The sequence below is a fragment of the Mustela nigripes genome, chromosome 5 (assembly GCF_022355385.1).
Source record: "Mustela nigripes isolate SB6536 chromosome 5, MUSNIG.SB6536, whole genome shotgun sequence".
NCBI lineage: Eukaryota > Metazoa > Chordata > Mammalia > Carnivora > Mustelidae > Mustela > Mustela nigripes.
This window is the reverse complement of record NC_081561.1, coordinates 51,936,629-51,963,696: the sequence shown is the minus strand read 5'-3', so window position 1 is coordinate 51,963,696 and position 27,068 is coordinate 51,936,629. Positions and strand designations below refer to the sequence as shown.

General features: G+C 43.4%; 1 protein-coding gene across 12 annotated transcripts in view; it reads right to left on the bottom strand.

Moving 5' to 3' along the window:
• The window catches only part of PKHD1 (PKHD1 ciliary IPT domain containing fibrocystin/polyductin), a 478,342-nt gene extending 456,521 nt beyond the window's left edge, over positions 1-21,821 (bottom strand). For all 12 annotated transcript variants that reach the window (XM_059400266.1, XM_059400267.1, XM_059400265.1 and 9 more), the window contains exons 1-7: positions 21,647-21,821; positions 14,611-14,828; positions 13,728-13,854; positions 12,088-12,165; positions 11,329-11,473; positions 7,912-8,020; positions 3,453-3,510 (exon numbers count right to left, since the gene is read on the bottom strand). In XM_059400266.1, coding sequence (XP_059256249.1) covers positions 3,453-3,510; positions 7,912-8,020; positions 11,329-11,473; positions 12,088-12,165; positions 13,728-13,779 — 442 coding nt within the window. In that variant the 5' untranslated portion in view covers positions 13,780-13,854; positions 14,611-14,828; positions 21,647-21,821. The remainder of the gene's footprint in view (positions 1-3,452; positions 3,511-7,911; positions 8,021-11,328; positions 11,474-12,087; positions 12,166-13,727; positions 13,855-14,610; positions 14,829-21,646) is intronic.
• Positions 21,822-27,068: the final 5,247 nt, after the last annotated feature.

Sequence of the window (27,068 nt, the reverse complement as noted above, 5' to 3'; positions counted from 1 at the left end):
ACATCTATTTAATATGGTCAAACTGGTCATGAGTCAGAATATTAATGCCTTTTTACAAACCATACAAGAAAGGAGCCCCAAATATGATCCTGTGATCAATACTACACGTTGGAAAGTCTAAAATAACCGATTATTGTAATCACAGGCTTAATCATCTAAATATGAGGCATAGAAGCAGTAACAGGTCTTCCTCACAATCCCATGAAGTATGAGGCTTTCAGGAGCAAGGGGCTGGTTTCCACATGCTGCCTTGTTCTACGCTCTTGGCTGTGTGTAGACCATCATGGGATTTAAGAACAGTGTCCTTGGGGTGCTCCACATTTCATGAGACTTTCCTCTGGACACTTGCTAATATGAACCACCCAGGAGAGGCTGGGTATTTCAGATGTTAAACTTTTTTCCATATCTCAGAGTACTAAAGATTAAGTGTCAAGGATGACCCAAATGGATAGAAACTAAGAAAGGAGGGGATGAGATGAAATAGAACAGTGTCGTGGCTTAAAGGATGGGCAATGACCTATCTCCTTCATTCAACCAATATGCTAGTCTTCAAAGACAGGGCAAATTGGGGATCTGCAAGCAGTTCATGTCCACCTAGTCCACTGACAAATGGATGACTTCTACTGCTGCACTCCTCTGTGTGACTCACAGGGATTTCCACTGGGTAGCAAACGTTTCCTTAATATTCCCCTCTTTTGAGTTCAAGTTCAAGAGGAAGTGCAGGCATCAGCAATCGCCTCTCAGCAAGGTGCCCTCTCGGTACTACCCCGACCCGCTCTGCTCACCAGAGGTGAGAAAGGAATCTGATGTAACTCTTTCTCTAAAAGAGTTTGGGGGCCCCTCCCGGATGTTACATGAGCTGATTTCTTCTATAGTTGAAAACACCTAAACTCAGCTCTGTGCAACTACATAAGGCAAAGTTTTAAACAAACACACCACAGCAAGGTGATGTAGTTCAGGCTCACCAGACAACCCCATGACCTGGAAATGCGTGCCTTCCAGATAATTAAAGAATTTACCCATCTGTGCTGTAGTCTCACAATGATGTGAAGAGATGAGAGAGGTTTTGGTTAGTAAATAAAACCTCAGGGTGCCTGGGTGGCTCAGTTGGCTAAAGCCTCTGCCTTCAGCTCAGGTCATGATCCAGGGTCCTGGGATCGAGTCCCACATCGGGCTCTCTGCTCAGCAGGGAGCCTGCTTCTCCCTATCCCTCTGCCTGCTGCTCTCCCTGCTCATGCTTGCGCTCTCTCTCTCTGTGTCAAATAAATAAATAAAATCTTTAAAAAGAAATAACTAAAACCGCAAAGATGGAAAAGAAAAGAGCACCCGTGGGGCTCATGAGGCCACTGAATGCAGAGGACTAGAATCTTTTCATGGCCACATTCAAAGTCCCAAAAGAACATGACCAAGAAGGTATTCCCTTCACACTGTGCCTGTGTAGTAGTTGTATGAGATGCTTTCAGATGTGGTCATTGGATGACTGGCAGTGAAACCATGGGACCCTTCCAGGTAGTATGAGAGTCACTGTACAGTGAGTGGATAGAAAGGGAGGGAACCTAATGCCTTAGACAAAGGTCACAGACATGAAGAAAGCCTGCAGAAGAAAGAGTCTGCAGTTCTCTGCTCCTGTTAACAACTGGCAAAATAATTTCTCTTCGTTTCAATAGAGCTAAATTATTGATCCCTAGCTCTGATGGGCACAATTTTAAAAACTGGTAACAAGTTATAGAAATTGGGAATTCTGTGACTTTCTGACTTGTTCCTCAACAAAGCAACCCAACAGAGGCTAAGAAGTGGCTAAGCCTGTCCATGGTGCTGGACAATTCTACGTCACCGTGGAGGATGGTTCGTCACAGGTAGAAAGTCAACTACTAATGGAATGTCATCTCTCCTGTCCCCACCACCTCCCTCATCTCTGGGGCTGCCACTCCGGGCAGGCTTCCCAAACCTAGTGAGAGTAATTGTCTGGAAAGTGACTTCAAAGATGTTGCTGCATGGATCCTGCCTGGAGGGACCCCTCCACTCCAACCAGGCCAGTCAGCGATCATTCCCCCAGAAGGTGGAGAAGACAGGGTGCTGCACTCGTGCTCGGTGAGAGAAATGGGCCTGACAGATCTGAGTGAGCCAGCATCCCATTTCACACCTCTGACGGCAGGCTCCCTCCTCAGCCCTCGCCCTGTGGACTTCTGCCATTGAAACAAGAGCTCTCTAACACCCCAACAGCAGGGACCCAAACATCGGCCTGTGATTTTCAGACCGCATCTCTTTTTAATAAAACGTGATCATGCCTTGATTAATCAGACACATGGAAAGGAGAAGATCTCTGAATAACCTGCATGAATAAAATCAGGCCAGATTCATAGTCTTCAGGATATCATTTAAATACACACAATGTAATCTGAGTCTATACACATACACAGAAGTGCAAACACTTTCCAGCAACTCGGATACCCACTTTGACATTCTTGAGCAGTCAAGCCATTCAAAACGAGATCAGTTTATGCATTTAGACACAACTACATATAAACAGTTAGCAACTTGTATTCCCGTAATTACACCATCTGGAAAGCCTGAACAAAGGAACAATCTGAAATAGACATAGGAATTTGCCAAGAATCAGACAGTGAATTATATATAATCCTCGCTGTGCTTATTACTTAGTTGTAAGACAGGCTTAGCCATTCTTGAATCTAATTCTTAGCTGCCATCCCTTCTTTTATGAAAATCTCAGCTTTCTCTCTCTTCTCCTCTTCTAGCCTCTAGCTCTTGCATGTGTGCGTGTGCCTTCTAATTTAAAAAAAAAAAAAAAAAACAACAATGGGGTATGTATCAGGGTTGTTGGCCTTCCGTGTGGTACAGGACACCACCCCTCAAAACAGAACAAAATGTTGGCTATACCAACCCACTCTGGATTCTGCTTGCCTGGGTTCAGATCCCGGCTGTACCCTCCCTAGCCGACTTTAAGCAAGCTACATAACCTTTTAGTATTTCGTTTCCTTGTCTGCTGAGAAGAATAATAATAGTCCCTATGTCCTCAAGTTCTTGTGAGGATCTAATAAGACAATACACACCAAAAGCTTAGAACAGAGTGTGGCTCACAATAACATTCAATAAAGGTTTGCTACAAAGTGGATGATTAGCAGGTTAAGGGCAATGATAGGGATTTATATTTCCTCCATTCTCCAGCAGGACCTGGTCTGATTTTGCTAGCCTCTTTTTCTTTTTGTGTTTGAATTCTTTAGTTTTCAGCGAAGTAACAGAGCAAAAGTGCCCAAAGGTGAAACCAAACCTGGTTAAAATTAAACCAGAGGTTGACACTTATTTTTAAAACAGCATCAGAGAAGAAGCTCAATGATCCCATTTATAGAGAGCACCCACCTGGAGAGAAGAGTTTGCAATAGCTCTGGCAAAGGGATCCGTAATTGCTCCTATTTTAATAGGGGATTTCTTACCTGGAGCTCCACTTGGTGGTGTCACTTGATAAACAATGGGTGTCTGTGCCCTGGAAAACTGTTCAGGAAAGGTCATCACAAGGAAGTGATTCATTAGCGTATCACAACCACAAACAAGAAGCAAAAGTCATTCCCCATCAAATATTAGTCTAAGGTAGCAAATGGTTACATTTCCTCAAATCAACTTTCACCTGTTTCTCTTTATCCCCGTAATCTATCTGTGAGGTGAAGGTGACAGATGTTATTATCGTTTTTCCATAGAGGAGGTAAAGGGAATTTCATCGAGGTCACATAGCTCTCTCTGCCCTGCACTGCACTGTCCAAACTTTGGCAAGTCTCTTTCTCCCTGCCCACCTGCCATACCTGGGAACACATTTTACCAGAAAGAAAGTAGGTAGGCCAGGCTTAAGAATTCCATTATTGTAACTTGTTATCTTGGAATCTTGAAGGATTTTTTAATTTTCCTAGACAAGAATTTGTTTACTTAAATTGAAAGGATTGCAACTTAAATTATCAGCTAACAGCTAGGCAGGAATTAGTGAGCTACAAAAAAAAAAAAAAATTGGAAGTTGGGTAGGAACACAAATGAGTATTTGTTGGGAAAATGGATGGTGCCTACTGAGAGAAAAATGATTCAAATTATTCAAGGAATGGGAAGCAACCTTACTCTTTGAGAAGGAGGAAACAGCACTGATGGGAGAGGTGAAAGCCTGGTCATGGCACACCAAATCATCTTTCTATGCCCCTCCCCCAAAGCACATTCTCTGTTAATTATAAGCTCCAGAAAGGCAGAGACAATGCCAGACTCAGTCATGGTCATATCCTTGTGCACAACCTGGGATAGAGAAGACATTCAAATCTCTGTGAAAAGATAGAATGGCCTCCTATGACATGATTATATCAATCAATCATGATATGGTACCTTGAAGTAGAGGAGAGAAAAAGACAACTCTGGAAGTCCCGTCTCACCTATAGGCATCTGGGTTAGCCCAAGATTAGTGCATTTCATGGTCAGGGCCAATGTGAAGAGAGAAGCAGAAGAATGCACTGACCAGGCCAAGGTTTGACCCATGAGCTGATAACACTCAGGAAAAAAACCTGGTCTCCGCCTTCTGACACCCTCACTCCCAACCTCCTCTAAACGCTTAGACTGCTTTTAGTCCCTATAAACTACACTGCTTCCCACTTGCAAATCCAATGACAGCAGATCGTTTTGCTTGGTCTGCTTCCAGCCAGAAGTCCATCTTCCCAGGGAGAATATCACCAAAGAATAACTCCATTGTTCAACAACAGCCCTAAGCAGAGGGGAGAGCCAAAGACATTTCAACAAAGCTGACAGTGGCTTGGCAAGCATGGGTTTTAGGCATTGATCCACACGGCTGAACAGCCTGCCATCAAGGCTAGTTTCCTCCTTTGTAAAAGAGAGGGTTAGAGAATAGGTCGCAGAAAGTATGTACAGTCAGAAGGTCAAGGTAAGAATGTAGTGACCTCACCATTTGGGAGCTGCTTCTGATCTCACCAAAAGATAAGGATTAATGCAATTCCACACACACACCTGCCAAATTGCACATCCAACCCTGGCCGCCCAGCTTCTTCCTGCACCCTGGCCTTCACCTCTCACTGGGGCGCGCCCTCCTTACCATTGTCATTTCCATTGGAAGTATACCCTAGGAGCTTCATGAGGAAGAGCAGGGGTTACCAGTCCTTCTCACAGATGTTAGAAACTGAGGCAAAAGAACAATCGAGTCCAAACCAAATACATGGTTTGTATGGTATTGTAACCCAGAGACATGCCTCCGGATTTCCAGCTTGCAGTGTTAAGACCTACCACTCACTCAGCCTGTGAGCCATCCATCAGAAACGAGGGGGCAAGAGAGTGACTCCTCGACCACTCCCTGCTGTTCCTCGTCGTGCTGGGGTGCTCAGAGTTAAACCTCAGAAAGATTCTCCCTTGTGATTCCCCCTGAGCTGACACGACAGAAAAATAGTACATTTCTAAGGAGAACAGGCCCCACTCACCCAGCAAGCTAGAGACATGACAAAGTGAAAAATTAATGAGCTTCCAAATCAAGCTTCCCTCATGCCCATCCCTGAGCCCCGGCGAGGTCAGTGGCAGCAAGATGGGGGAGAGGGAAAGCATCAGATTAGGAGAGTGAAGCCACAGCCACCAGCTGCTTGATAAACCTTCTGTGAGTTGTTCAAACTTGTCAGCGCCCGCAGCAGGCTCTTTGAAGTGGACTGGCGAGATGGAATTAATTTTTAATACTCACAGTTCCCCCCAGTCCCAGTCCCAAAACAAAGAGACACACCGTGTTTTATTTAGCTTGGAATGCCTCTCATTAACTGCGTCCCCTGGTGATTTTCCATCAACTCGCCAAGCTAGGCGAAGCACTCAAGGACTTGTTTCCTTTAATGTGCAATTTTAGGAAGTGCTTCTCCTCTCTCCCCATGCTCTCCTCTCCGATCTTTAATAAGTAGGAATACTTACTATCTGGGGTGAAAGGAACATCAAAACCAAAAACAGCATGGTGACCAGGGAGGGTGCCCGGCCATCCATCTTCTGCTACATTCACGGAGACAGGGGAGAGGTGGGCATGTTGGGCTTAATAAGAAAGAATGATCTTTTTTTCCTTTCTGCTGCATATGTACAGAAGCACAATTACAAGATTCTCTGGGAGGGAGAAGCAAGTTGTTAAATGTGAACTGACAGCAAATTCCAAATTTGTCGATGAATTGCCTGTATGAAATGTAAATCGCAACAGGGATGAATTTAGGGGATGAAGTCTTGTTCTAAAGAAGCATTAATTAATGACCGAGACTTTCATGAACAGCCCTTCAGTAGGGTCATCCTGTGGTAAGGACAACCATGACAATGAGCTCCATCAAACCTCAAGGCTTTTATGAAACATCTAGGAGCTATCCTTTCAGAGGTTAGTGGAAAACTAACCTGAAATGGACAAGAGGCTGAACCAAACACAGAATTAAAACCAAGTATGCGTATTGCTTCTCCAGCATAAGTTAGGCATTAACTCATGAACTCTCGCTCTCTCTGCTTCCCTTTAGATCTGCGCTTGAAGGAGAATACCACTAGCAAATGCCCTTTCAGTCTAGGATTGGAAAGAGGAGCAGCAATCAACCATGAAGCAGAGGGCAAGGTAGAACTTGGGTCTCTGAGTCCCTTCCCCCTACTGAGATGTAGGAGAACTGCAGCTCTGACATGAAACATTGGCCAAAGATAATCTTTGTGACTTCACATGGGCTTCAGTTTAGATGAAGACTTAGAATCCAATGCACGGGGGCGCCTGGGTGGCTCAGTCAGTTAAATGTTTGCCTTCAGCTCAGGTCATGATCCCAGGGTCCTAGGATCGAGTCCAGTATCTGCTCCTTGCTCAGCAGGGTGTCTGCTTCTCCCCCTCCCTCTGCAGCTCCCCTTGCTTATGCTCTCTCTGTCTCTCCCTCTCTCTCCGACTCTCTCTGTGACACATAAACAAAATTAAAAAAAAAAAATAGAATCCTCAATTCAGGTTCAAATCTCAGTTCTTTTAGATTCCACATGTAAGTGAAATCATACAGTATTGGTCTGTATCTGTCTGACTTATTTCATTTAGCTTAAGACCCTCTCATTATGTCCATGTTGTCACAAATAGCAAGATTTATTCTTTTTTATGGCTGAGTAACTTTCCATCGTGTATATATACCCCATCTTCTTTATCCATTCATCTGTTGATGGACACTTAGGCTGTTTCTGTAATGTGGCTATTATAAATAATAAACATAAGGTAGCATCTACTTCTTCCAATTGGTGTTTTCATTGTCATCACATAAATATCCTGAAGTGAAGTTGCTAGATCATATTTCTGTTTTTAATTCTTTGAGGAACCTCCTTACTGTTTTCCACAGTGGCTTCACACAATTTACATTCCCACCAGCGGAGGGAATATAGTTAATAACATTGTAATAACTCTGTATGATGACAGATGGCCACCTAGACTTATCACAGGGATCACTTTGTAATGTATAAAAATATCAGATCACTATGATATATACCTGAAACTTAGAGGACATCATAAGTCAATACAAAAATTAAAAATTAAACTAATTTTTAAAAAATTGTAGTTCTGCCATTTAGTACCTGGAGGACATAGGCAAAATTATTGATGAGATGGGCACATTATTTCATCTCCCTGAGCCATAAGTCCCTCATCTGTAAAACCAGGATAATAAATAGCTACCCCATAAAGTTGATGTGAGCATCAAATTAATGCACATAAATCACAGAGTCTGACAAGTGTGCCACACTTAACTTTCATTGGTATCATCTCAGACACCTCACAACTACCATCCACCTTTCTTCTTACCCTGACAAAGCAGACTCTGGCTGACTTAGAACTTGCTGGTTGATAGCACAGGCCTACCCTCCGACAAGGTAAATACACATTCCTCCATCCTCAGAACCCACCTTGAACGTACAGTTGTCTCGTGGTCCTGGACTGGGGCTGCCCACCACCTGTCCCCCAGAATGCACCTCCAGGTAGTAGAGACCCTCGTGTGCTTCAGAGAGCAGAGATCTGAGGGCAGAAAGTGGAAATCCTTGTGAACCAAAAACTGTGAACTACCAAAGCCAACAGCCCCATGAGATCACTCCGAATTTCTTCCAGCACCTGTGAATCAGAGCTAAGCAAGGATTCCTATGTTTCATTTTCTACAGTCTAGATCCACTTACCCACAAGACTTTAAAGATTGGATCCTACACCAACGTGTTATAATTGTTTTACAGAAAGCCCTTAAAATTAAAAAAAAGTCTATCTTGCAGAATTGTAGGTTGACGGGACTTCAAGACTTGGACAAGACATTGATAGATAATCTAATCCTAGTTTCCATTAAAAAAAAAATGCTGACAGTTCCAAAGAGATTAAGAAAATTATATGTGCAAACATCACGGGTCAAGGGTGACTTGGGCTTAAATCCTAGGCTCTTTCAGGAAAAAAAGACATTGATTTCATTCATATGTTGCCAAAAAATTTCTTGCCTTCATCATATTCAAGCAGCCCATAAACACTTCATATATGCATCAAAAGAATCCTGGATCCCCTCTCCTCTTTTCACAAATATCACAATGATTTATTTGCCTTTTTGATGCTCCCTTCATGTTGACTTTTGTAAGAGAGGGAATAGGATGACAAAGGAGCTAGAATTAAGAAGTGCCTCCCCTCCAAGATTTTCTCACCAAACTCTCCAGCATGAGTTTAATTACTTAAATTGCACCATCCAATGTGCCACCATTAGCCATATGTGGTTACTGAGCACTTGTGATGCAGCTAGTCGCAAATACAATATGCTAAGTGTAAAATCCCTGTGGATTTTGAAGACCTGGTGTGCAAAGAATATATAAAGTATAGTGTTAGTAATTTATATATTGATTATACATGAAATAATTTTCTGGATATGTTACATTAAATAAAAATAATTAAAATAATTTCACTTGGTTCTTTTGACTTTTTAAATATGGCTACTGGAAAATTTTAAATTACATTTGTTGCTAAGGTAGTATCTGGATTAGACAGTGCTGATTTAGAGGCTATAGTGCCTGTCCTGGTGAAAGCAGATATGTCTTTATGTTAATGAATATGATGGTATTTCACTGATGATAAAATGTACATTTTTTCACATTTGAGGGTTAATTGAACTGGATATTCATCTTCCAACCCATGAGTACATGTACGAGGACAGTGTTTCTTTCCTCTAAAATAGATTATATGGTACATCTCAAAATAATTAATATGTTGGCATTGAGGGAAATAGAACATACAAAACTTCAGAGTTTTGATCTATTTCATGGCAAGTTCCTGCAGGAACCCTATGCCCATATCCACTATAAAATGTGAGGAAGACATACAACCGAGTTTTAAAACCAATAGCAGGTGGGAGGTTGGGGAAACCAGGTGGTGGGTATTAGAAAGGGCACGGATTGCATGGAGCACTGGGTGTGGTATAAAAACAATGAATACTGTTATGCTGAAAAGAAATAAAAAAATTAAAAAAAAAAAAAGTACAACCTGTGGGGTATCAAAGTGGGGATGGCTATCAGACCATCAGAAATGTGGGTCTGGAATTCAGGAGAGAGATCTGGCCTGAATACAGATTTGGACATCACTGGTATATTTCTGATGACTGAGATGTGGAAACAAGTGAGATAACACAATAGGAGTAGAAGAAGAGAAGGGGATAAATCTCCGGGTATTGCTAAGAATATGCCTGTCAAATAAAATTTTATTAGAATCTAGAAGCCAATTATTAGCACTGCAAAAACTAGAATCCTTTTTTATGTATGTGAGAGATAAAAATAGTAGATTTTAAAGGCAATTACACTACCAAACAGCACCCATCGATGGTAAATCTAAATCTAAGTTGTTTTTTCTATGTTTATGATAGCACAATGAAAAAAATTTTGCTAATGAAAAATCTACAGCATTTTAAGGTTTCAGTTATCAAAGAATAATGAAATTCATCCAAATATATTCTACTGATAAAAGAAGGATACTGAGTAGAGAATTTTTGGAGGATTATTTCTATATGTAATAAAAATACTTTTTCCTTTAATTATTTAATTATTGTCATTTGTTTAATCAATAAAGCAATCAATTTATGAAATAAATAAATAAATAAAACCAATAGCAGGAGGGCTGCAAGAAAGTTCAGTTCAAGAGTCATCTAGAGAGCCACGCCTACTCACAAGGTGTTGTGCTAAGTACCATAAGGACAACAAGGGTGCTACTAACATATCCCTTGTCCTCAGAGTACTTCCTTCTAGGATGAAAGTGACAAGTGAACAATAAACCTAAGCGTCATGAGAGACACAGGATTGAGAACACGGGGCCACTGAGCCACACGCGCCATGCCTCTTGTAAATTACAAAACGGGCTCCTTCCTCAAAGCTGTGGCAAGCATCACCTAGAGGTCAGCCTCTATCCCCCCCCTTTCAAAGAAGAGCAAGATTACACTCAGTTGTATGTTCAGGGAAGAGCTGACATTTGCACGTTAGATTTCAGGAGGCAGAGATGGAAGAAAGGGAGGCTTCCTGAAGGGGAGAACAGAAAACAAAAGGAAATGATAATTTCTTGTCCTCTTAAGCAATGATCCACTTTCACACGGGATCTCTAAGACATGAGAACGAACTTGTATGAAACTTCATAAGCCATCAAGAACTTGAATAGGACGGTAGGTGACCTGGAATCCTGTACCAATCATACCAAAAAGGAAATGGGCTGAGGACGAAAGCAAATTTCCTTTCTAATTGGTCTTGGGTTTAGGAACAATCACTATAATTATACCTATTTCAAGAGTTGAGTTCTTTAGATGGGGAAATGGCACCATTTATTGAAATCTTAATAGCGATAGAGCTCCTTGCAAACAACAAGAAAGCACAGCTGGAAACACAATCCAACCCCTCCTTATAAATGTCTCAAAGTTCTTTCCTATCTTTTCATCCTCCCTTAAGCCTTAGTGCCCTTCGCAGAAGCGTATTCATGTGGAATATATTTTTTTAAAGATTTTATTTATTTATTTGTCAGAGAGAGAGTGAGTGAGAGCAAGCACAGGCAGACAGAGTGGAAGGAAGAGTCAGAGGGAGCACCAGGCTCCCTGCGGAGCAAGGAGCCCGATGTGGGACTCGATCCCAGGACGCTGGGATCATGACCTGAGCCGAAGGCAGCTGCTCAACCACCTGAGCCACCCAGGCGTCCCATGTGTGGAATATTTTTAAAGCTATAGCTGATAACTACAGTCCTAGAGGGAGTTGCTCTAATGTGCCACCCCAAATTACAGCGATAGGCAAAGCACTGGCCCTGTCTGATCTTCTCCTACCCAGACAGGTTACCTGGTCCTGCACATGACCACCGGCAAATCCAAGAAGACGGGAGAGACATCACAAGGGATGCTGGGCAGGGAGGGCTCAGCCACATTCACCAGGTGTATCTCCAGCTGAGCGCCATTGGCAGGATAAAGGAACTCCGACTCCAAACCTAAACACAAGGGAAAGGGGAATCTCAGGCTGAGCAGAGTTGCAATCCACACTGGAGAATATAAAAACATGGCTGCACAGGGCCGTGTGACATGCTGAGCTTGTCTGAGGATGAAATGACTACTCATTTCCAAATGCATTTATGACTCCAGTGTAAACGGATGGTCTCATTTATGAGTTTATAAGAAGAATTTTCTCTCTTTGAGTCCATCCACTGAAATCCACTTTCAGCCATCACAATTACTCTCTACCCTGGTACAGATGGGGAAGCTGAGCTGTAGTTTAGAAGTTCCCACATGTAGAACCATCTGCAAGATTCTGGGAACACATTGCCAAGGACTCTGCTACATGCTTCCATATTGTGTCACTTGGGGCTCCTAGGGTCCCATCCCACAGCTTTGGATAAGAAAGCAGGCACGGGCATATGATGGTGTGATGGACTCTCCTTCTGTGACATCAGCAAGCGAGCGTCTAGAAACACAGAAATCAGTGTGAGTGGGTCCAATGCCCTTCGGGCCTTCTTTTACACCTGTCCTTAGCCAAAGCCTCATGTATTATTTAGGATTCTTACTACCAGTAAGTAAGAAACTTGCTTTTGGTAAGAGCCAAACCTACCATCAAAAATGACTGTGATCCACGTTCCCCCTGCAAGACTACCTTCTTCAGGTTCAATGTGGAAACTCCGGGAAGGCACTGTCAATGAGTAAGAAAAACAGTGAGTTTGAAGTTCAGAGTCAATACACCTGCTTCCCTAATGTTATAAAAACAAAAACTAGCATTCCTCCGAATCACCAGAAGGGCTTGACAAAGCACGGATTATTGGGCCCCACCCCTGGAGTTTTTGATACAGTCAGTGTAGGGGAAGGCCCAAGAACTTACAGTTCTGACCAGGAGCTGCTGGTGCTGTTGGTGCTATGAGCCTGGGGATCACACCTTCCAAACTTCCATTTTAAGGAGAGTTCTGACTAATCCTCTTATTTTGGACCTCCAAAAACCCACAGTTCACCAGAACATTCCTACAGTTCTACGTCATTTGGGAAGGGCCTCAAGACACATTTGGTTCCTAATTAAACACATATGATCTGTTCTCTCTTTCCCACCCCTGAATTAGGTAGTCCTATTTTAGCTGTAAAGCCACTATTTATTTCTTGTAACTCCACTTCCCAGAGAAGAGGAGAAACTTGTAGAAGCTGTCCCTATCTCAATCATCCTGCTCAGTGTACCATCCTCTGATTTCTTCCTTTTGACTACGTGACCAGAATGACTCCCCGATGGACACAAAATTCTGTAGATTGTTTTGCCTTGCCTGCTCAGAGAAAGGCTGAAGCATGCATCTGTGCTGGAATTTCCTTGAAAACAACAACAACAAACTGAAGACAACACACATACAGGCTCTCACAAGTTAGGTTCTTGCATTGAGACCACTGGCTGAGCATAATAATAAAATCCTTATCTTTGAAGACACTCCTGGACATGCCTTAGCCAAGACAAAACCAACTCAAGGAGCCATCAAAAATCAGTCAGCTCCTCAGCGAGATCATAGATAGCAAAAGCGTGATCTACAGAACACTTTACATTTCCAATATCAGAAAAGATAAAATATAATCCAGGCCGTGCTAACTCTGGTTAGCCCAGGCCTTCCATGTGCATTTACACAGGGGGCATGATGCATTGCCAAAGGTGGTGGGGAGTCATTTGTACCAACACAATTACTCATGGCAGTCCCGGCCAGAGCAGCCCATGCTTACCCTTCAAAAGTGGATTAGATACTTCAACCTAAAGTAGGTCCCAAACAAATGCCATAAAAAGATGCCAAGGACAACCAAAATTACAGAGAAAATTAGAGACATGATTTGGGAAACGAAGAGTTTGATACAAGCACTTATTAACCACTAAGACAAGATAAGCTATTCCCTTTGGGAAGAGAAAGCAATAAAATCTAAAAAGAATTACATCATATGGCTCAAAAATGAATTATAAAAAGAAGGCTATAAATTATGATTAGAAGCTTTAGACCATAACAGCACCCTCCATTGGCCATTAAAAAATAGAATTATATATTCATAACTTATATATAGCCTCAACAACTAAACAGGAAAAAATAACCTTTAAGTAGAGAAAGTAGAGAAAATTTAAACCCAGAACAGATGCTTCAAGACTATCTTCCCGAAGAATATTTTAAGTATCTATAAACTAATTCTCAAGGTACCTTGTTGTGTTCTAGCTATAATCCCTTCAGAGCACATCCCACTCACCTGCCAGAAGTAGTATTTCCATACTCATCAGAGAGATCAGCCAGACAGTCATCCTGTCCACTTAAATCAATCCTCTCAAAATTGCTCAGACATTACAGGCATTTTCAATTTTGCAGGAGCAGTGTAGCTTTTGCATTTAAAAAAAAAAAGAAAAATTACCATCATTTTTTGCTCACATATTATTACTTGACTGTGCTAAAATTTGGGAAATTAAGGCAGTGATACCAACATGGCTCTTGAGCCTTCTAAGGGACCTGCCATCCTCCCAAGCTCAGGAGAAAAGGATAATCTAAGAATCTTCTATAAAATCATCACTATTCTACCCCCCGACTCTCCCACCAACTTAGTTTATGCATGTTTAAGCTGGGTAAATAAGAACAGCCTCTTTGATTAATTCATTATTGAGCAAAAGTTTAATCTAAAAAACAATAAATTCTAGATATTAAGACACAAGTTAATAGTAGTTGTGGGGTGGGGGGAGGGGGAGGTTATTTTGTTTTGTTTCATTTCTAGAAGAGTCTCAGTCCTCCAGGAAATCAATCAACACAAAAAATAAATAAATAAAATTAAAAGTTTAACAAAGCAAGTGTTAAGTATGGTACTGGGTTTAAAAAAAAATGGTACTAATGGGAATTTGGGGCAAGGGCAGAGAACTGTCTTGTCCTCACAGCAGAGGAGGAAGGAAGGAAAGAAACAGGAAGAAAAAGCTGCACCCTTCAAACTGGACACCATGATTTCAGGGTCTCTCTATCCCTTTTCCTTGGAATGGTGGCCCAGTCCTCAGGTCTCTCTTCCCTAAATACTGGCTTTTTTGTGCTATTGTTCTGCTTAGTGTTTTTAATTCAATGCCAAACCTCCATCATTCATAAAATGATAAGAATACCTCTCAGTGGGGTCCTGGGCAGCTCCACCCATTAAGCCACCCACTCCTGGTTTTGGCTCAGGTCGCGATCTCAGGGTCGTGGGACTGAGGCCCCTGCTGGGATCTACGCCCAAAACTAGAGCGGAGTCCGTTTGAGATTCTCTCTTCCCTCTGCTCTCCCCGCAGTTCGCACTTGCTTCTCTTTCTCTCTCTCTAAAATAAATCAATAAAATATTTTCCTAAAAAAAAAAAAAGATTACTTCTCAGAATCTTTATCAACAGTAACTGAGGGGATATATGCAAAGAAATTAACACAGGGCCTGGAACAAAGGAGACACTGTGGGGCTGTTAGTTTTCCTTTCAGGGGCTATTTCCAGAGCAAAGCCCCGTCTCTGATTACTCCGTGGGCCAGGATCTGAGCCCCTCTCTTTCCAACTTTTCCCTGCCGTGGCTCTCCAAAGCGAACCTTGCACTGCACGGGACGGTTCTCCCCGTCACCTCTCAGAGAAGCCTTCATCCGGTCAGCCCCTTCCTTGTCTCCTGTGGGTGCCTTCTGCACTCCCCAAACTCTCTCATGATCTAATGAAATCCCGGCTTTCCTTCCCAGCCCTGCTACCTCCAGCTACCTCCTCCCTTGAACCTGCTCCCCACCCTCTGTTTTGGTTTGTCTGCTGCCCCCTTACCCAGAGAGCAAGGAGAGACAGAGGAAAGCGGTAGACAGGCCTCTCTGGACTGGAAGGCGGCAGGTTCAACGAGCAAGGAAACGTATCTACAAGCTTGTCCTGGGCACCATCGGGAGAGTAGATCTCCACACCTGCCTGCCTCAATCTTAAACGTTTACAGAGAGGCCTCAGCTGGGTTCAAACTATACCAAGCGAGTAGTCTCAGCACCACATTGCTCTCTCAAGGCCATGCCCTTGAAAATGGTTGCCACTGTGGGAAAGGTGGGCGGAGTGTACATTTCAAGGACGGAGTGGCAGTGGGGAGTGAGGAGCCTCCAATTGCCCAGTTGTCCAGGTCAGCTCTCTGGTCAACTGGAGGTCACGTCCTCTCCATGACCCCTCCTCCCAATACTCCACCCCTCCTAACCAGTGCTTATAATCTCATGAGCCCCTCTTCTGCAATGTGCCCTGAACAGTCAGCAAGGACTTCCGTCGGCATCAATGTGGCTCATTTGGACGCTATCCGGCTGCACTCAGAGGCAGATAGCACAGCAACACCATAGCACGTGCAAGGAAAAGCATAGACTAAGACCAGGATCCCCAAAATAAGTAATAATTTTTCCATCAAGAGCCCCATGACCCCAACCATTCATTGACTAAGTCCCCTAGGATAGGGGTCGAATGGCTCAGGGCATTCACTTGTGTCTCGGTGATTTAATTAGCAGACTCTCACGTGTGTGAACATAGAACATTCTGTTTGGAAAAAGGCACAGGTGCCTTTTTGAGGCAATAATAGTGTCCAAAGCCATCCTGTTTGGGAGGATAGTTTTTCTCACTGAAGACATTTCGGTGTTTGGTAAGGACAGACTTTCCCGGCTATCGTTTAAAGCTTGCTGGGTGAATGTGATCAGGGTTTCTCTGTGTTTATGATGTCCTTCAGGCCATTGGAGGGACAAAGATGGTGGCCAAATTATTGTACCAGTAGGAAAACAGAACATGCTCCCAGCCTTGAGGAGAGGGAAGTGGGCAGCTTTAGGAACTTGACCTGGCTGTGCACACCATACATACTGGCCAGCAGAGGTAGATGAGAGGAGATGAACTAAGGCGGGGTGGGGGATATGCCAGACCAGAACCCTCACCTTCTCCCTCTTTCAGTGGTGCATGTTCCATTTCAAACACAGTGTGTTTCAGCAGGTCCAGCTTGCCATGGATCAACTGGATCCAGAAGAGACAGTACCTCCCATTTACCGGGGACAGGAAGTAATTCACCCTTTCCAGTAGGACACCCCGTTGTAAATGCTGTAGATATTGCCTTTCCCAGGTATGATGGGGCTCGGTGTTCTCAGCAGCATCACACCCTGATCCACATGAGACATGGGGCAATGGCTGTTTTCCAGACTTCCATATCTTTGCCAATTTGGTTGTCTCGGTAGATGTCCCCAGTGTGGTGCATGGGGTTAGGGGCCCTACTGATATATCATTCAAATGTATTAAAGCCTGGGATAGTATTTTAGCCCACCCAGCCAAATAATTTTGCTTGTTAATAATTTCATCTGCTGCTTTAATACCCCTTTTGTCCTTTCTACGAACCCTGCTGCTTGCAGGTTCTGGGGGAGATGTAACCTCCACTCGATGTCATGTTCTTTCGCCCCGTCTTGTATATCACGACCTTTGAGATGTGACTTCCCATCACTGCCCACATGCACTCTATATAAAATAAATAAACCTTAAAAAAAAAAAAAAAAACTTGTATTCTGGTGGAGTTGAATGCCCAATTTGTAGTGTCAAAGTGAGCTTCCTGACTGTAACTGTTTGTCCTCTATAACCGCCAATGGTGCTGAGGGCGCCAGGAAACTTCTGAGGGTTACCTGTATCAGGGTGCATTCAGCTCCAAAAGCCACCAGAGCCCTCACCTTTTGATAGTCTCTGGGAGACCAGTGAACAGTGAGCTGAACATGAGGCTTCCAACCTTCTTTATTGGCCCTAACCTGGAGGCGATCCTGGGCTGCATCCTATATGGGAAGTGTGGAGGGCACCCACCCAAATAGGACCATGTCTCCATGGCCTCTGCTGGAGCATATGGGGAAGGAAGGATGACAGGGGCCAATGGAACTGATCTGAACTGTTGTTTGGACTTAAGGTTTTCCATAGGGCGACCAACAGAGCATGGATTTCCAGTCTATTTCTTCAGGTGGAGCCCTGGCAGCAAGGGCGTCAGACCACAGTGACATCCTCATTACTTTTATCAGACCCTTTCCACCCAATTGAAAGAGATTTTCAGCTTTTTTGAGCTCCCTCTCTGTACCAGGTCTTTATCACGGCCCATACCCACTGCCAGGATTTGTCAGTTTCGCATAGATCAGTGATGGATTGTCCAGCATCATAAATGTCTTGTCCCACAGCTGGACTCAGCATGGATCTCAGCGTCCCATACCAGGAGCTGAGGGCACACTGCAGTATCTTGGCTTTCATTCTTGTGGTGAATGTAGCCTGAGCAGGGCCTTCAGGGACAGGGGCATCAATTCCCTGTCTCATTTCCAAATCCCTAAGAGTCTGTGGTACCCTCTGTATAGATTTCCATGACCCCTTGTACCTAGGGAGAACCCCCTTGCTGTGTCAAGCCTCCCTACAGGCTAAAATAATCCAGTATACAAGGAAGTGGGTCCCTTGAATGCCTGAACATCACGCAGGCACTGCTGGGGGATGGGGGCAGAGTATGTGGGAACATTGCTCGTCTTCTCAGTCTCCTGCATTTCAGAGAAATGACACGCCCCTTGTATCCATCCCATAGCCAACTAACTGTGCCTGGATACTTACCTTTGGATGGAAATTGACATCTGTATCAATAAATTCAGCGGGAGTGTGTTCTCTCTTCCAGAATGTTTCCTGAACTGGCAGCTGCCCCAGTTGGCTGGGGTTGCTGATGCTGCGCCTTTTTCTTTCCTTTGTATTAGGGATGGGATGGCACAGGGCGCTTTGTCTGTTTCACAACACCCCCCTTTCCTCATCCTCCTTGCTCTCCTCACTTCCTTGGGGCTTCCACTTCTTAACATCCCAATCAGGCTTTGGCGTAAGTGTTGGGGTCTTGAGCCGCAACATTTTATGTCCTCCTCGCTTTGCAAACCAGCACATGAACTTCTCCACCTGATTATCCTGCTCTTTCCACCTGGTCTGCCAGCCCCAGAGCCAGTAGAGTAGTGGACACCTGCACATCTTTCTCTAACGTTAGCTCTTCTTCCAACTTTCTAGCTTTGAGCTTCAACCTCAAGTGGGGCATCGGGGTCTAGCCAAATGGCCCAGAGCAGAGAAAATCTTCATTTTCCCTCTTGGCCACCAGGCGCTCTGAGTAGTTCCTCCAACAAGCACATGGGGCCAGCCGGCATTTTCTTGGGACCCGGTGCTCATATGGCAGTCCACGAGCATCTCACCTCCAGGCCACCCCTCCCTCCCCACATGGAGGCCACCGGCCAGCACAGGATTTCCCCTGCAGATACCTCTTTCCTAAGGACTTTTCCTTTGGTCTCCTGGTTAGATGATCAACCGTTGGCTTGCAAATGGACTCCTGTACACAGACAGCAGGGAGAGACCAAAGAAAGAGGCAGGCTGCTCCAGATTGGTAGGTACCAGGGATAATAAGGAAGGGAGTTTACACACAAGGCTCATCTTGGACATCCCCAATAAGAGTACATCTCCGTATCTGCCTGCCAGAATCGTAAACATCTGTATAGAGGTCTTAACCGAAGTTAGACATGTAGGACATCCACAGAGCCTCAACAACACATCACTAGCTCAGGGCTGTCTCTTAGAATAAATCTCGCTCTGTGGGAACAGGAGGACAAGGGAGGGGCTGAGGAGCCTCCAGGGGTCCATGTCCAACTCAGATCAACCAACAGTCACATCATCTCAGTGACCTCGTCTAACACCCAGCCATTCCGATTCTGGTTGCCCTCTGCTCTCTGAACCTCCCTCTTACATCTTGGGAAGCCTGGGCCACATACTGCATATATGCCTCTTCTTTTAAATTATCCCTTTCTCGGGGCACCTGGGTGGCTCAGTAGGCTAAAGCCTCTGCCTTCATCTCCAGTCATGATCTCAGGGTCTTGAGATCAAGCCCTGTGTTGGGCTCTCTGCTCTGCTCTCTGCTCTGCTGCCTCCTCTCTCTCTCTCTCTCTGCCTGCCTTTCCACCTATTTGTGATCTCTGTCTGTCAAATAAATTAATTAATTAAATCTTTTTATTAAATAAATAAATAAATAAATATTCCCTTCCTCAAAGAGATCCAGGGCCCAGTCTTCTATGTCCACAAACATCTCTGTGCAAAGGCCCCACGTGGTATTCAGTAAAAGAATTCTAACTGGTGAATATATATTTTTAGACTCTCTGCCTGGTTTACCTAACCTGAAAGAAATGGTTTTCACACATGTGAGATGAGAAGAATCTATGGAAGCCTAGCTGAAAAAAAAAGCCATATGCCTTGAGTAATGTCCTGATGACTGCTCTGGAGAGGCCCCCGGGGCACCCCAAATCACAGAACACAGAAAAAATCCTCTGAAAAATACTGGCTGTGAAATTTTCTAAAAGTTAAAAAAAAATTCTACTGGATATTTACCTAAAGAATACAAAAACACTAATTCAGAAGGATATAAAAACACTATTTGGGAAGGCTATATGCACCCCTATGTTTATTGCAGCATTACCAACAATAGCCAAATTATGGAAGCAGCCCACATGTGTCCCCTGATAGAGGAATGGATAAAGAGGTAGTATATATATATGCAATGGAATGTTACTCAGCCATAAAAAATATGAATTCTCGCCATTTTCAACACAGATAGACCTAGAGAGTATAATGCTAAGTGAAATAAGCCAGTCAAGAAAAGACAAATAACATATGATTTCACTCATGTGTGGAATTTAAGAAACAACAACAACAACAACAACAACAAAACCCAAAGGGTTTAAAAAAAAGACAAACCACCAAACAGACTTTTAACTACAGAGAACAGAGGGTTACCAGAGGGGAGGTGAGTGGGGGGATGGTAGAAGTAGCTGAAGGGGTTTAAGAGATTCCCTTGATGAGCTCTTGATCAGCAAATGAATTGTGATTCAACAATTCTGCATATTACTCTATTGTTCAACAGATTTGCTGGATCAATATGGTACACCTGAAACTAATAGAACACTGTGTGTTAACTATACTGGAATTAAAATAAAAATTAAAATTACAAAATAATAATAAAAAAATAAAAGTTAAACAAGTTGACAGAACTGAATACGTATATGTATTACTAAGTATACATTTAATTTGTATTTTTAAGAAAACACTGAAACTAACAAAAACAGTTATACCCTTTCAGAAAATATAAAAGCCACAATAAACTCCAGAAAAAAAAAAGAATATCTGCACGAAATTTAGAATAAACTTATAGGAATATCCTGATTAAGACAACCCAATAAATGAAATAATCTATATTTAATTAAACTCCACAAACTTTTATTATATTCCTAGTATATGCTGGGCACTGTGCTAGGAGCTGGGAAAACAGAGACAATCTGAGTATATGCCTTCATGTACTGGTAGATGGGGTAGGGATGGAGGCTCCTTACATTTATGAAGGGAAATCTATAATACCCAAGTGGATTCAACAAATGTTCCTTTAAGTTGCAAAACTCTCTATATTTTACATTTGGAATAGAATTCAATTTTAAAACATTTAATTTTCAGAATTACATCTACTGCATAAAGAAAAGTACCCAGGAGTGTTTGCTACTCAGACCAAGGACCAGGATCTGACTTGTCTATTATACCCAACAGAATATACTCAGCACAGGAGAGTCTATTTTCAGTCTGGCTGCATGATTTCAATCTTCATCTCAATTCCTGCTTCCCAGCTTGGAACAACAGAAATCAGTAATTTTAAATGATCCCTTCCTTAAAGGGTTGGGTTTGGTTTTCTTCAAGTTCTATGCTCAGACCTGCATCTTCCTCCTCTAGAATAGAGCAATCAAATCTTTAATAAGTGTAATTTTTCTTAACATGATTAATCCACGAATTCTTCCTAGGAATAAACTCAGCCTCCTAGTAATTCTGCCAGCCAGATAATTTCCAACCAAACAAGAGCTGTGTACATTTAGTCAAATGTCCTCTCAGCACCTCTCTATGCTCCCATTCCTCCCCTTCCTCTTCTCCTCCCTCGCGTGTCACCCCCCCACACACACTCCCCCACCCCTCCCCACCACCCCACCTCACCCCACCCCCGGGTCCTCTGGAATTCAGAGACAGAGTGGCAAGGTTGTTAATACGGATCCTCCATTTCCTTTTGTTGACCTGGACTTCGGCAAGAAATGCAATACCTACAGAATAGAGAACAGAGACTTTTCTGAATCATACAGTACCTTATCTGTTTCTGTCTCATTGTGACTCAAGGGAGAGCTTGTCTTTCCTTTCTATGTGATCTCGTTTCTCTCCGATGGTGGAACCGATGGCTGTGTCACCTGGTTAGAGCCCAGCCCGTAGCTACGGTGTATGTAACCCACTCATGTTGGACTGTAACTCACCTAACTCGTTTGTGTCCTGGCCAAACACTCACCGAAGTAAGAGTTCAGAACTGACCATAGGGCAAGTTTAATGATTAACACAAGCTACTTAGGCTTTTTTCTCGGGGACTTTCATTAATGAGCAAGGAAAGAGTTCTTACATTTTTCACCACTTACTGCATGTGCCCCAGACAAGAATTTTAAAAGTCCACACAGTGAGACAAACAGGCATTTAATGATTGAAAGAATTTTCCAATAAGTCAGTGACCAAACACAGGGCCCAGGACAAAGGGCCAGCGAAGGGTTGGTCCCCATTCAGCCTTTTCATCAAGAGGAAGGACTCCTGAGTTCCCTGCTGTGGGCTGACACTCTCCCTACAGGCTTGTGTGTCTAAAGAAGCAGAGAAAAGAAGTGACTTCTTCAAAATCTTGTTAAGAAAGGACCCACTAAGCCCTCTTTGTCATTTTACTTTTCTCCCTCACTTCTGACCTCGCTTTTTTGACCAAGATGAGGCCCTTGACTTGTCCTCATCACCTTCTAGCAGGACCCAGACTATGGGTCTCAGTCATTGGTTTGACCCTCTTGATAAAGAATCGCAGGCCCAGGAAGTCAACAGCAGCCACCTTTCTCATTGGTTCTTGTCTGACTTTTCTATCTCTGTCCCACCACCCAATCCAATTTATAGCACCAGCTTCCCAATCATGTCAGCCTATGCCCATTGGTTCCTGACCAGAAGAAATTCTCATCTTTTCCTGACCTTTCCTCTGGGAAGGGAAACTTTCCAGTAGAATTTGATAGTCCTGGGTCTCCCTCTCAAAGGACCATCAGGAGACCTGGGAAGCAAGCATCCCCCATAAGACTAGTTTTAATCTATGGGACTATAGCATAACTCTGAAGATAATAGTGAACCTACCATCTGCACAGTATCAGAGATTACAGCAAATCTGCTGTGTAGCACAGCCTGTAGCCAGCGACGAGCAGGATGCTTTTCCTAGTGCTGCAGCCAGCAGTTTGGAAACAGGGTGCCTGGCCAGGTTGGCCAAGTAGAGAATCAACTGCCCTACCACCCCACCTGCCTGCTGAATATCAATTTCCACTCTGGATCCCTCAGTTTGGTCAACAAGCACCCTTTGAGCCACCCTTGTGTGCTTGGTGCATGAGGAGTGGGAAGGAGAGGACAGGCCAGGTGGGAGGAGATAATCAAAGGGGAATTCAGAATTATTGGTAATTTTTGATTTTTGTAGAGGAAACCATATTCATGGATCACTTAGCTGATGCAAAATTATTTTTTTTTCTTATTTTTTTTATTTGACAGAGAGAAATCACAAGTAGATGGAGAGGCAGGCAGAGAGAGAGAGAGGGAAGCAGGCTCCCTGCTGAGCAGAGAGCCCGATGCGGGACTCGATCCCAGGACCCTGAGATCATGACCTGAGCCGAAGGCAGCAGCTTAACCCACTGAGCCACCCAGGCGCCCCAATGCAAAATTATTTTTTAAAGAATATGACACAGTTTCTGCCCTCAAAGGGCTTGCTCTCTGACAGGGGGGTCAGAAACATGATCAGATTAGATTACTATAGTATAGCAAGTCTCCTGGTAAAAACTTAACCCCTGTTTCATTTCTTGCTGCTTTAGCAAACGGTTTCCAGAAATTCATATCATGTATTCTTGGGCAAATAGCCTATAAGAGATATTCACAATTCTCTTTGCCAGCCTAGCTGTCAAGATTTTAACCAAAAGCACCCCCAAATTTCTTATGGGTAGATTTACTTCTCCATTCTTAACCACAAGAATCCTAATGACTTTGGCTTCTGTGTTCTAGGAACTTCCTAGGGTGCAATCAAGCTCTGCTGTTGAAGAAATGAGGAGAAACAAGCCATTTAATGTTCCAGAGCCTAAAAGAAGTTGGAACTCTATAGGGAGTGATATGCCACCTGAAGCCTTGGTGAGCTTCAAATACTCCCCTCTGTGAGTACCCTCGTGCACCTCAAGACCCCCAAATCTAGGTACAGATCTAAGTTTGCCAAGCAAACACAGCATATAGACATCTAATCATACTCCAAATACCCTCTCATATAGGAAATCTAAATAAAGCCTTGAGTTCAGGTCTCTGACCCAATGATAAGGACAAACATTCCTCAGAAGGTAGCCTGACCATGGTTCCCCTGCCACACAACAGAGGCAGCCATGCCCACCCCCAACGTTGACACCGGTCCATAGGAAACTGTTTCTATGAGAGTTTATGAAAACTTGGCACAAAAATTTTTGCTCAGGGCTATGAAGCAAACTTGGTCAAGAAAAACATTCTCTGACCCCCTTCTCTAGGATTCTAACACCACTCTGAATTCTTGGGGACTAGAAGCTTTGGGAAATGGAGGGAGAGGGGCACATGAGAATGCACCTCACAGATCCCCAATTACGGAAAGCATAATCAAATAAGGGTCTAGCCGTTGTACTCTGAAGTTCATCACCACATTTGGCCAAGACTACACTCTACGGGCTGCTCCCAAGGAGTGAATGGGACAGGGCTAGCAAGGCACAGGACTGCTCTCCTGAAGACCGTGCCTCGAAGGCCCCCCCCTCAACCTTGCAGAACCTTCCTTAGACTATACAGTTGCCTAGGATGCTTCTACCCACCTCTCCCTCACTTGGGGTCAGTCTGACAGCTCTCCCAGCCTTGCCAGCTCATCCCCCTTTTCTCTATTCAGCATTTCCCCTAGTCAAAGTCCTTACATTTAATTCTGCCTTAGCATCTATTTCACAGAGAACTCAGACTAACACAGATACACTGGAAGAGAACACATTGGCAAGAACTTTAGACATTTTATTAGTCGCCCCAGGAACAGTGTCAACAGGGAAAATCCTTTAGATCATTTTGCAGGATGTGGATCTTAAACAAAGGAAGCCAGAGCTAAAGAGGAAGGACAAAAGGGTATCACCTTAGAAACTCTCTGAAATCAGTGAGCTTGACATCTTCCATCTGACCCTCCAGATCTACTCTCTGCCTTCTCTGCTCTTCTCTATGCCCAGGAAGAGGGATCCATGAGGACTGCACCAGTGTGTTTCCTTGCCCATTGGCTTCTGGATGGTTTCACAAATGGAGGACACAACCAGAGCTCAGGGGGAGGTGCAGAGGGGCAAGACATGATAAGGGGGTTTCCCCCCCCAGTTACTTTCCTATTAATCTCGGCTACCGACAAGGCACCCTTTCCAAATAGAGCGCTCTCTCTCTCTCTCTCTCTCTCTCTCTGTGCAAGTTTTGGGAGCCCTTCTCTTTGTCCCTTCAGGCTCAAGACTAATAGCTTCTATCATTACTAGCTTGCATGTACCACACCACCCCTTATTGCTTCTCCTTAACCTTGGCCACAGTTCTTACTATAGCCCCTCTATTAATTTTTCAGCCTGAATGTTCCATCTGCTTCCTACTGGAACCCTAACTAATATATAAGCTCTCAGAGTCTAAGCTCTAAGTTCCCAAGTGGGAAAATGTAGAGTTCTGAGTCATTAAAAATTGGATGCTACTATAAATGTGACCTCATGAATATGCACCAGCCGGCAAAGCCTGGCAACATTTGACCTGTACAGGTCATTCCCAAACCAGATGCTACATTTCTTTGAAAAGAATTATCTTTATTTCTCTGTAGCTCCAGAACATTTTACATTGTACCTTGTAGGTAGCGTGGCCTGATAAAATGCACAGGAATGCCTTGTAAATCCATCTCAGAAAAAATCACTGAATGGATGAAGGCCACAGAAGCCAAAACTAGATTTTAAATAGAAACCAAGAATGCTCAATGCATTTTGCTTTTTCGCTTTCTCTTCAGCAAACTTGTTTTTTATATGCTCTTCAAATTATATGCATGTTTCTGATAGATGGCAGGGACAGACCACAGAGCAGGATATTCACATGGCCCCTTTGTCTAAGTAAGAACTTCATCTTACTTACAGGAATAAGACGGGGAAAAGGAGCTCTGAAGCAAGCTTTGCTCTCTTTCTCCAGGGACATGTCCTCTGTGACCAGCCATGGAACTATGGCCCGGGTATGCTACTCCTGTGGTTGGCAGAATCCTCCCCAAGCAATTCCCCTTTCACCTGTCTAAAGTAGACCCAACTCATCCTCTTTCCTTTTCCCCAAGTCTTCCTAGTATCTCTTTTCCATGGAGAAACAAAACTAAATCAATGTTATTTAATATCATATTCCTAATTAAATTGAAAGCCTGAAGATAAATGAATACAGGCACTCCAATTTGGGGAGAAACAAATCTGTTTCACCACAGGGTCTAAAGTATGAGTAACACACCTGCTTCATAATTTCTTCAGAAAAGTTATCTTTCCCACTAAGTAAAATTATTCAAAATTAATTTGTCATGATTGCCTCTATCCTGCGTCAGTTTTGCTCGTTAAATTATTTTGACAAAAATGACCCCACTTATCCAGAAGCCAAACTGTAGTGACATCTATCACCTTGATGAGAGTCCTAAAAATCAACAAGGCCCCTGAAGGGCTCAGACGAAAACAACTTACACACCCTGCACACTTGGGAGAAACATTGAACAGTAGGTAGTTCCACACACGAATGAGCAGAGCTGACGAGCAACTCTCCCATCACAGGGTCTGAAGGCACATGGTGCTCTATGCTTAGTCATCCTGAGGGCATCATTGGATTATAACATTCAACACAGCTGTGTTCCTACCAACAAACCAGAGCAATCAGAAAGCACTGAAATCAAGTCCATATCTAAGTGTAGCGTGGCCATCTCTCCCAGTGTACCCTGCCTAGGACCATTCCCAGGATGTGGGACTTCCAGTGCTAAAACAGGGCAAGTCCCAGACGAACCAAGATGGTTGCTCATCCTACATCTAAGAAAACAGGGAAATGAGTAAATACATGTTCAATCTTATTCTAGAAGAATTAAATATTTTATAAAATACATTGGCACTCAAAGGGGGTAGACTTCAGTTGCTCATAAAATTCACTTATGTGGAGTAACTCTATTCTTGCCATGTTGGATAAAATAGATGTTGCAATATCTGATGTCTTGCAGACTGCAGAAACATCCTTTGCTCTGAATTTGGAGCATCTGTGAGAGATGGGGGTGAAACAGCGTATGTCAGTTTCTAAATTACAGTAAAGCTCCTTCTCCCTGGGTTCAGCGGAATTTAAAATAAATCATACCAGCAGGGAGCAACAACACAAAAGCAATTAATTTTTTTCTAGTTTGATACCCTGTTACTCTCTGAGTCCAGAAGCCCAGCTGAGATTTCCCAAGTATATCTCACACTT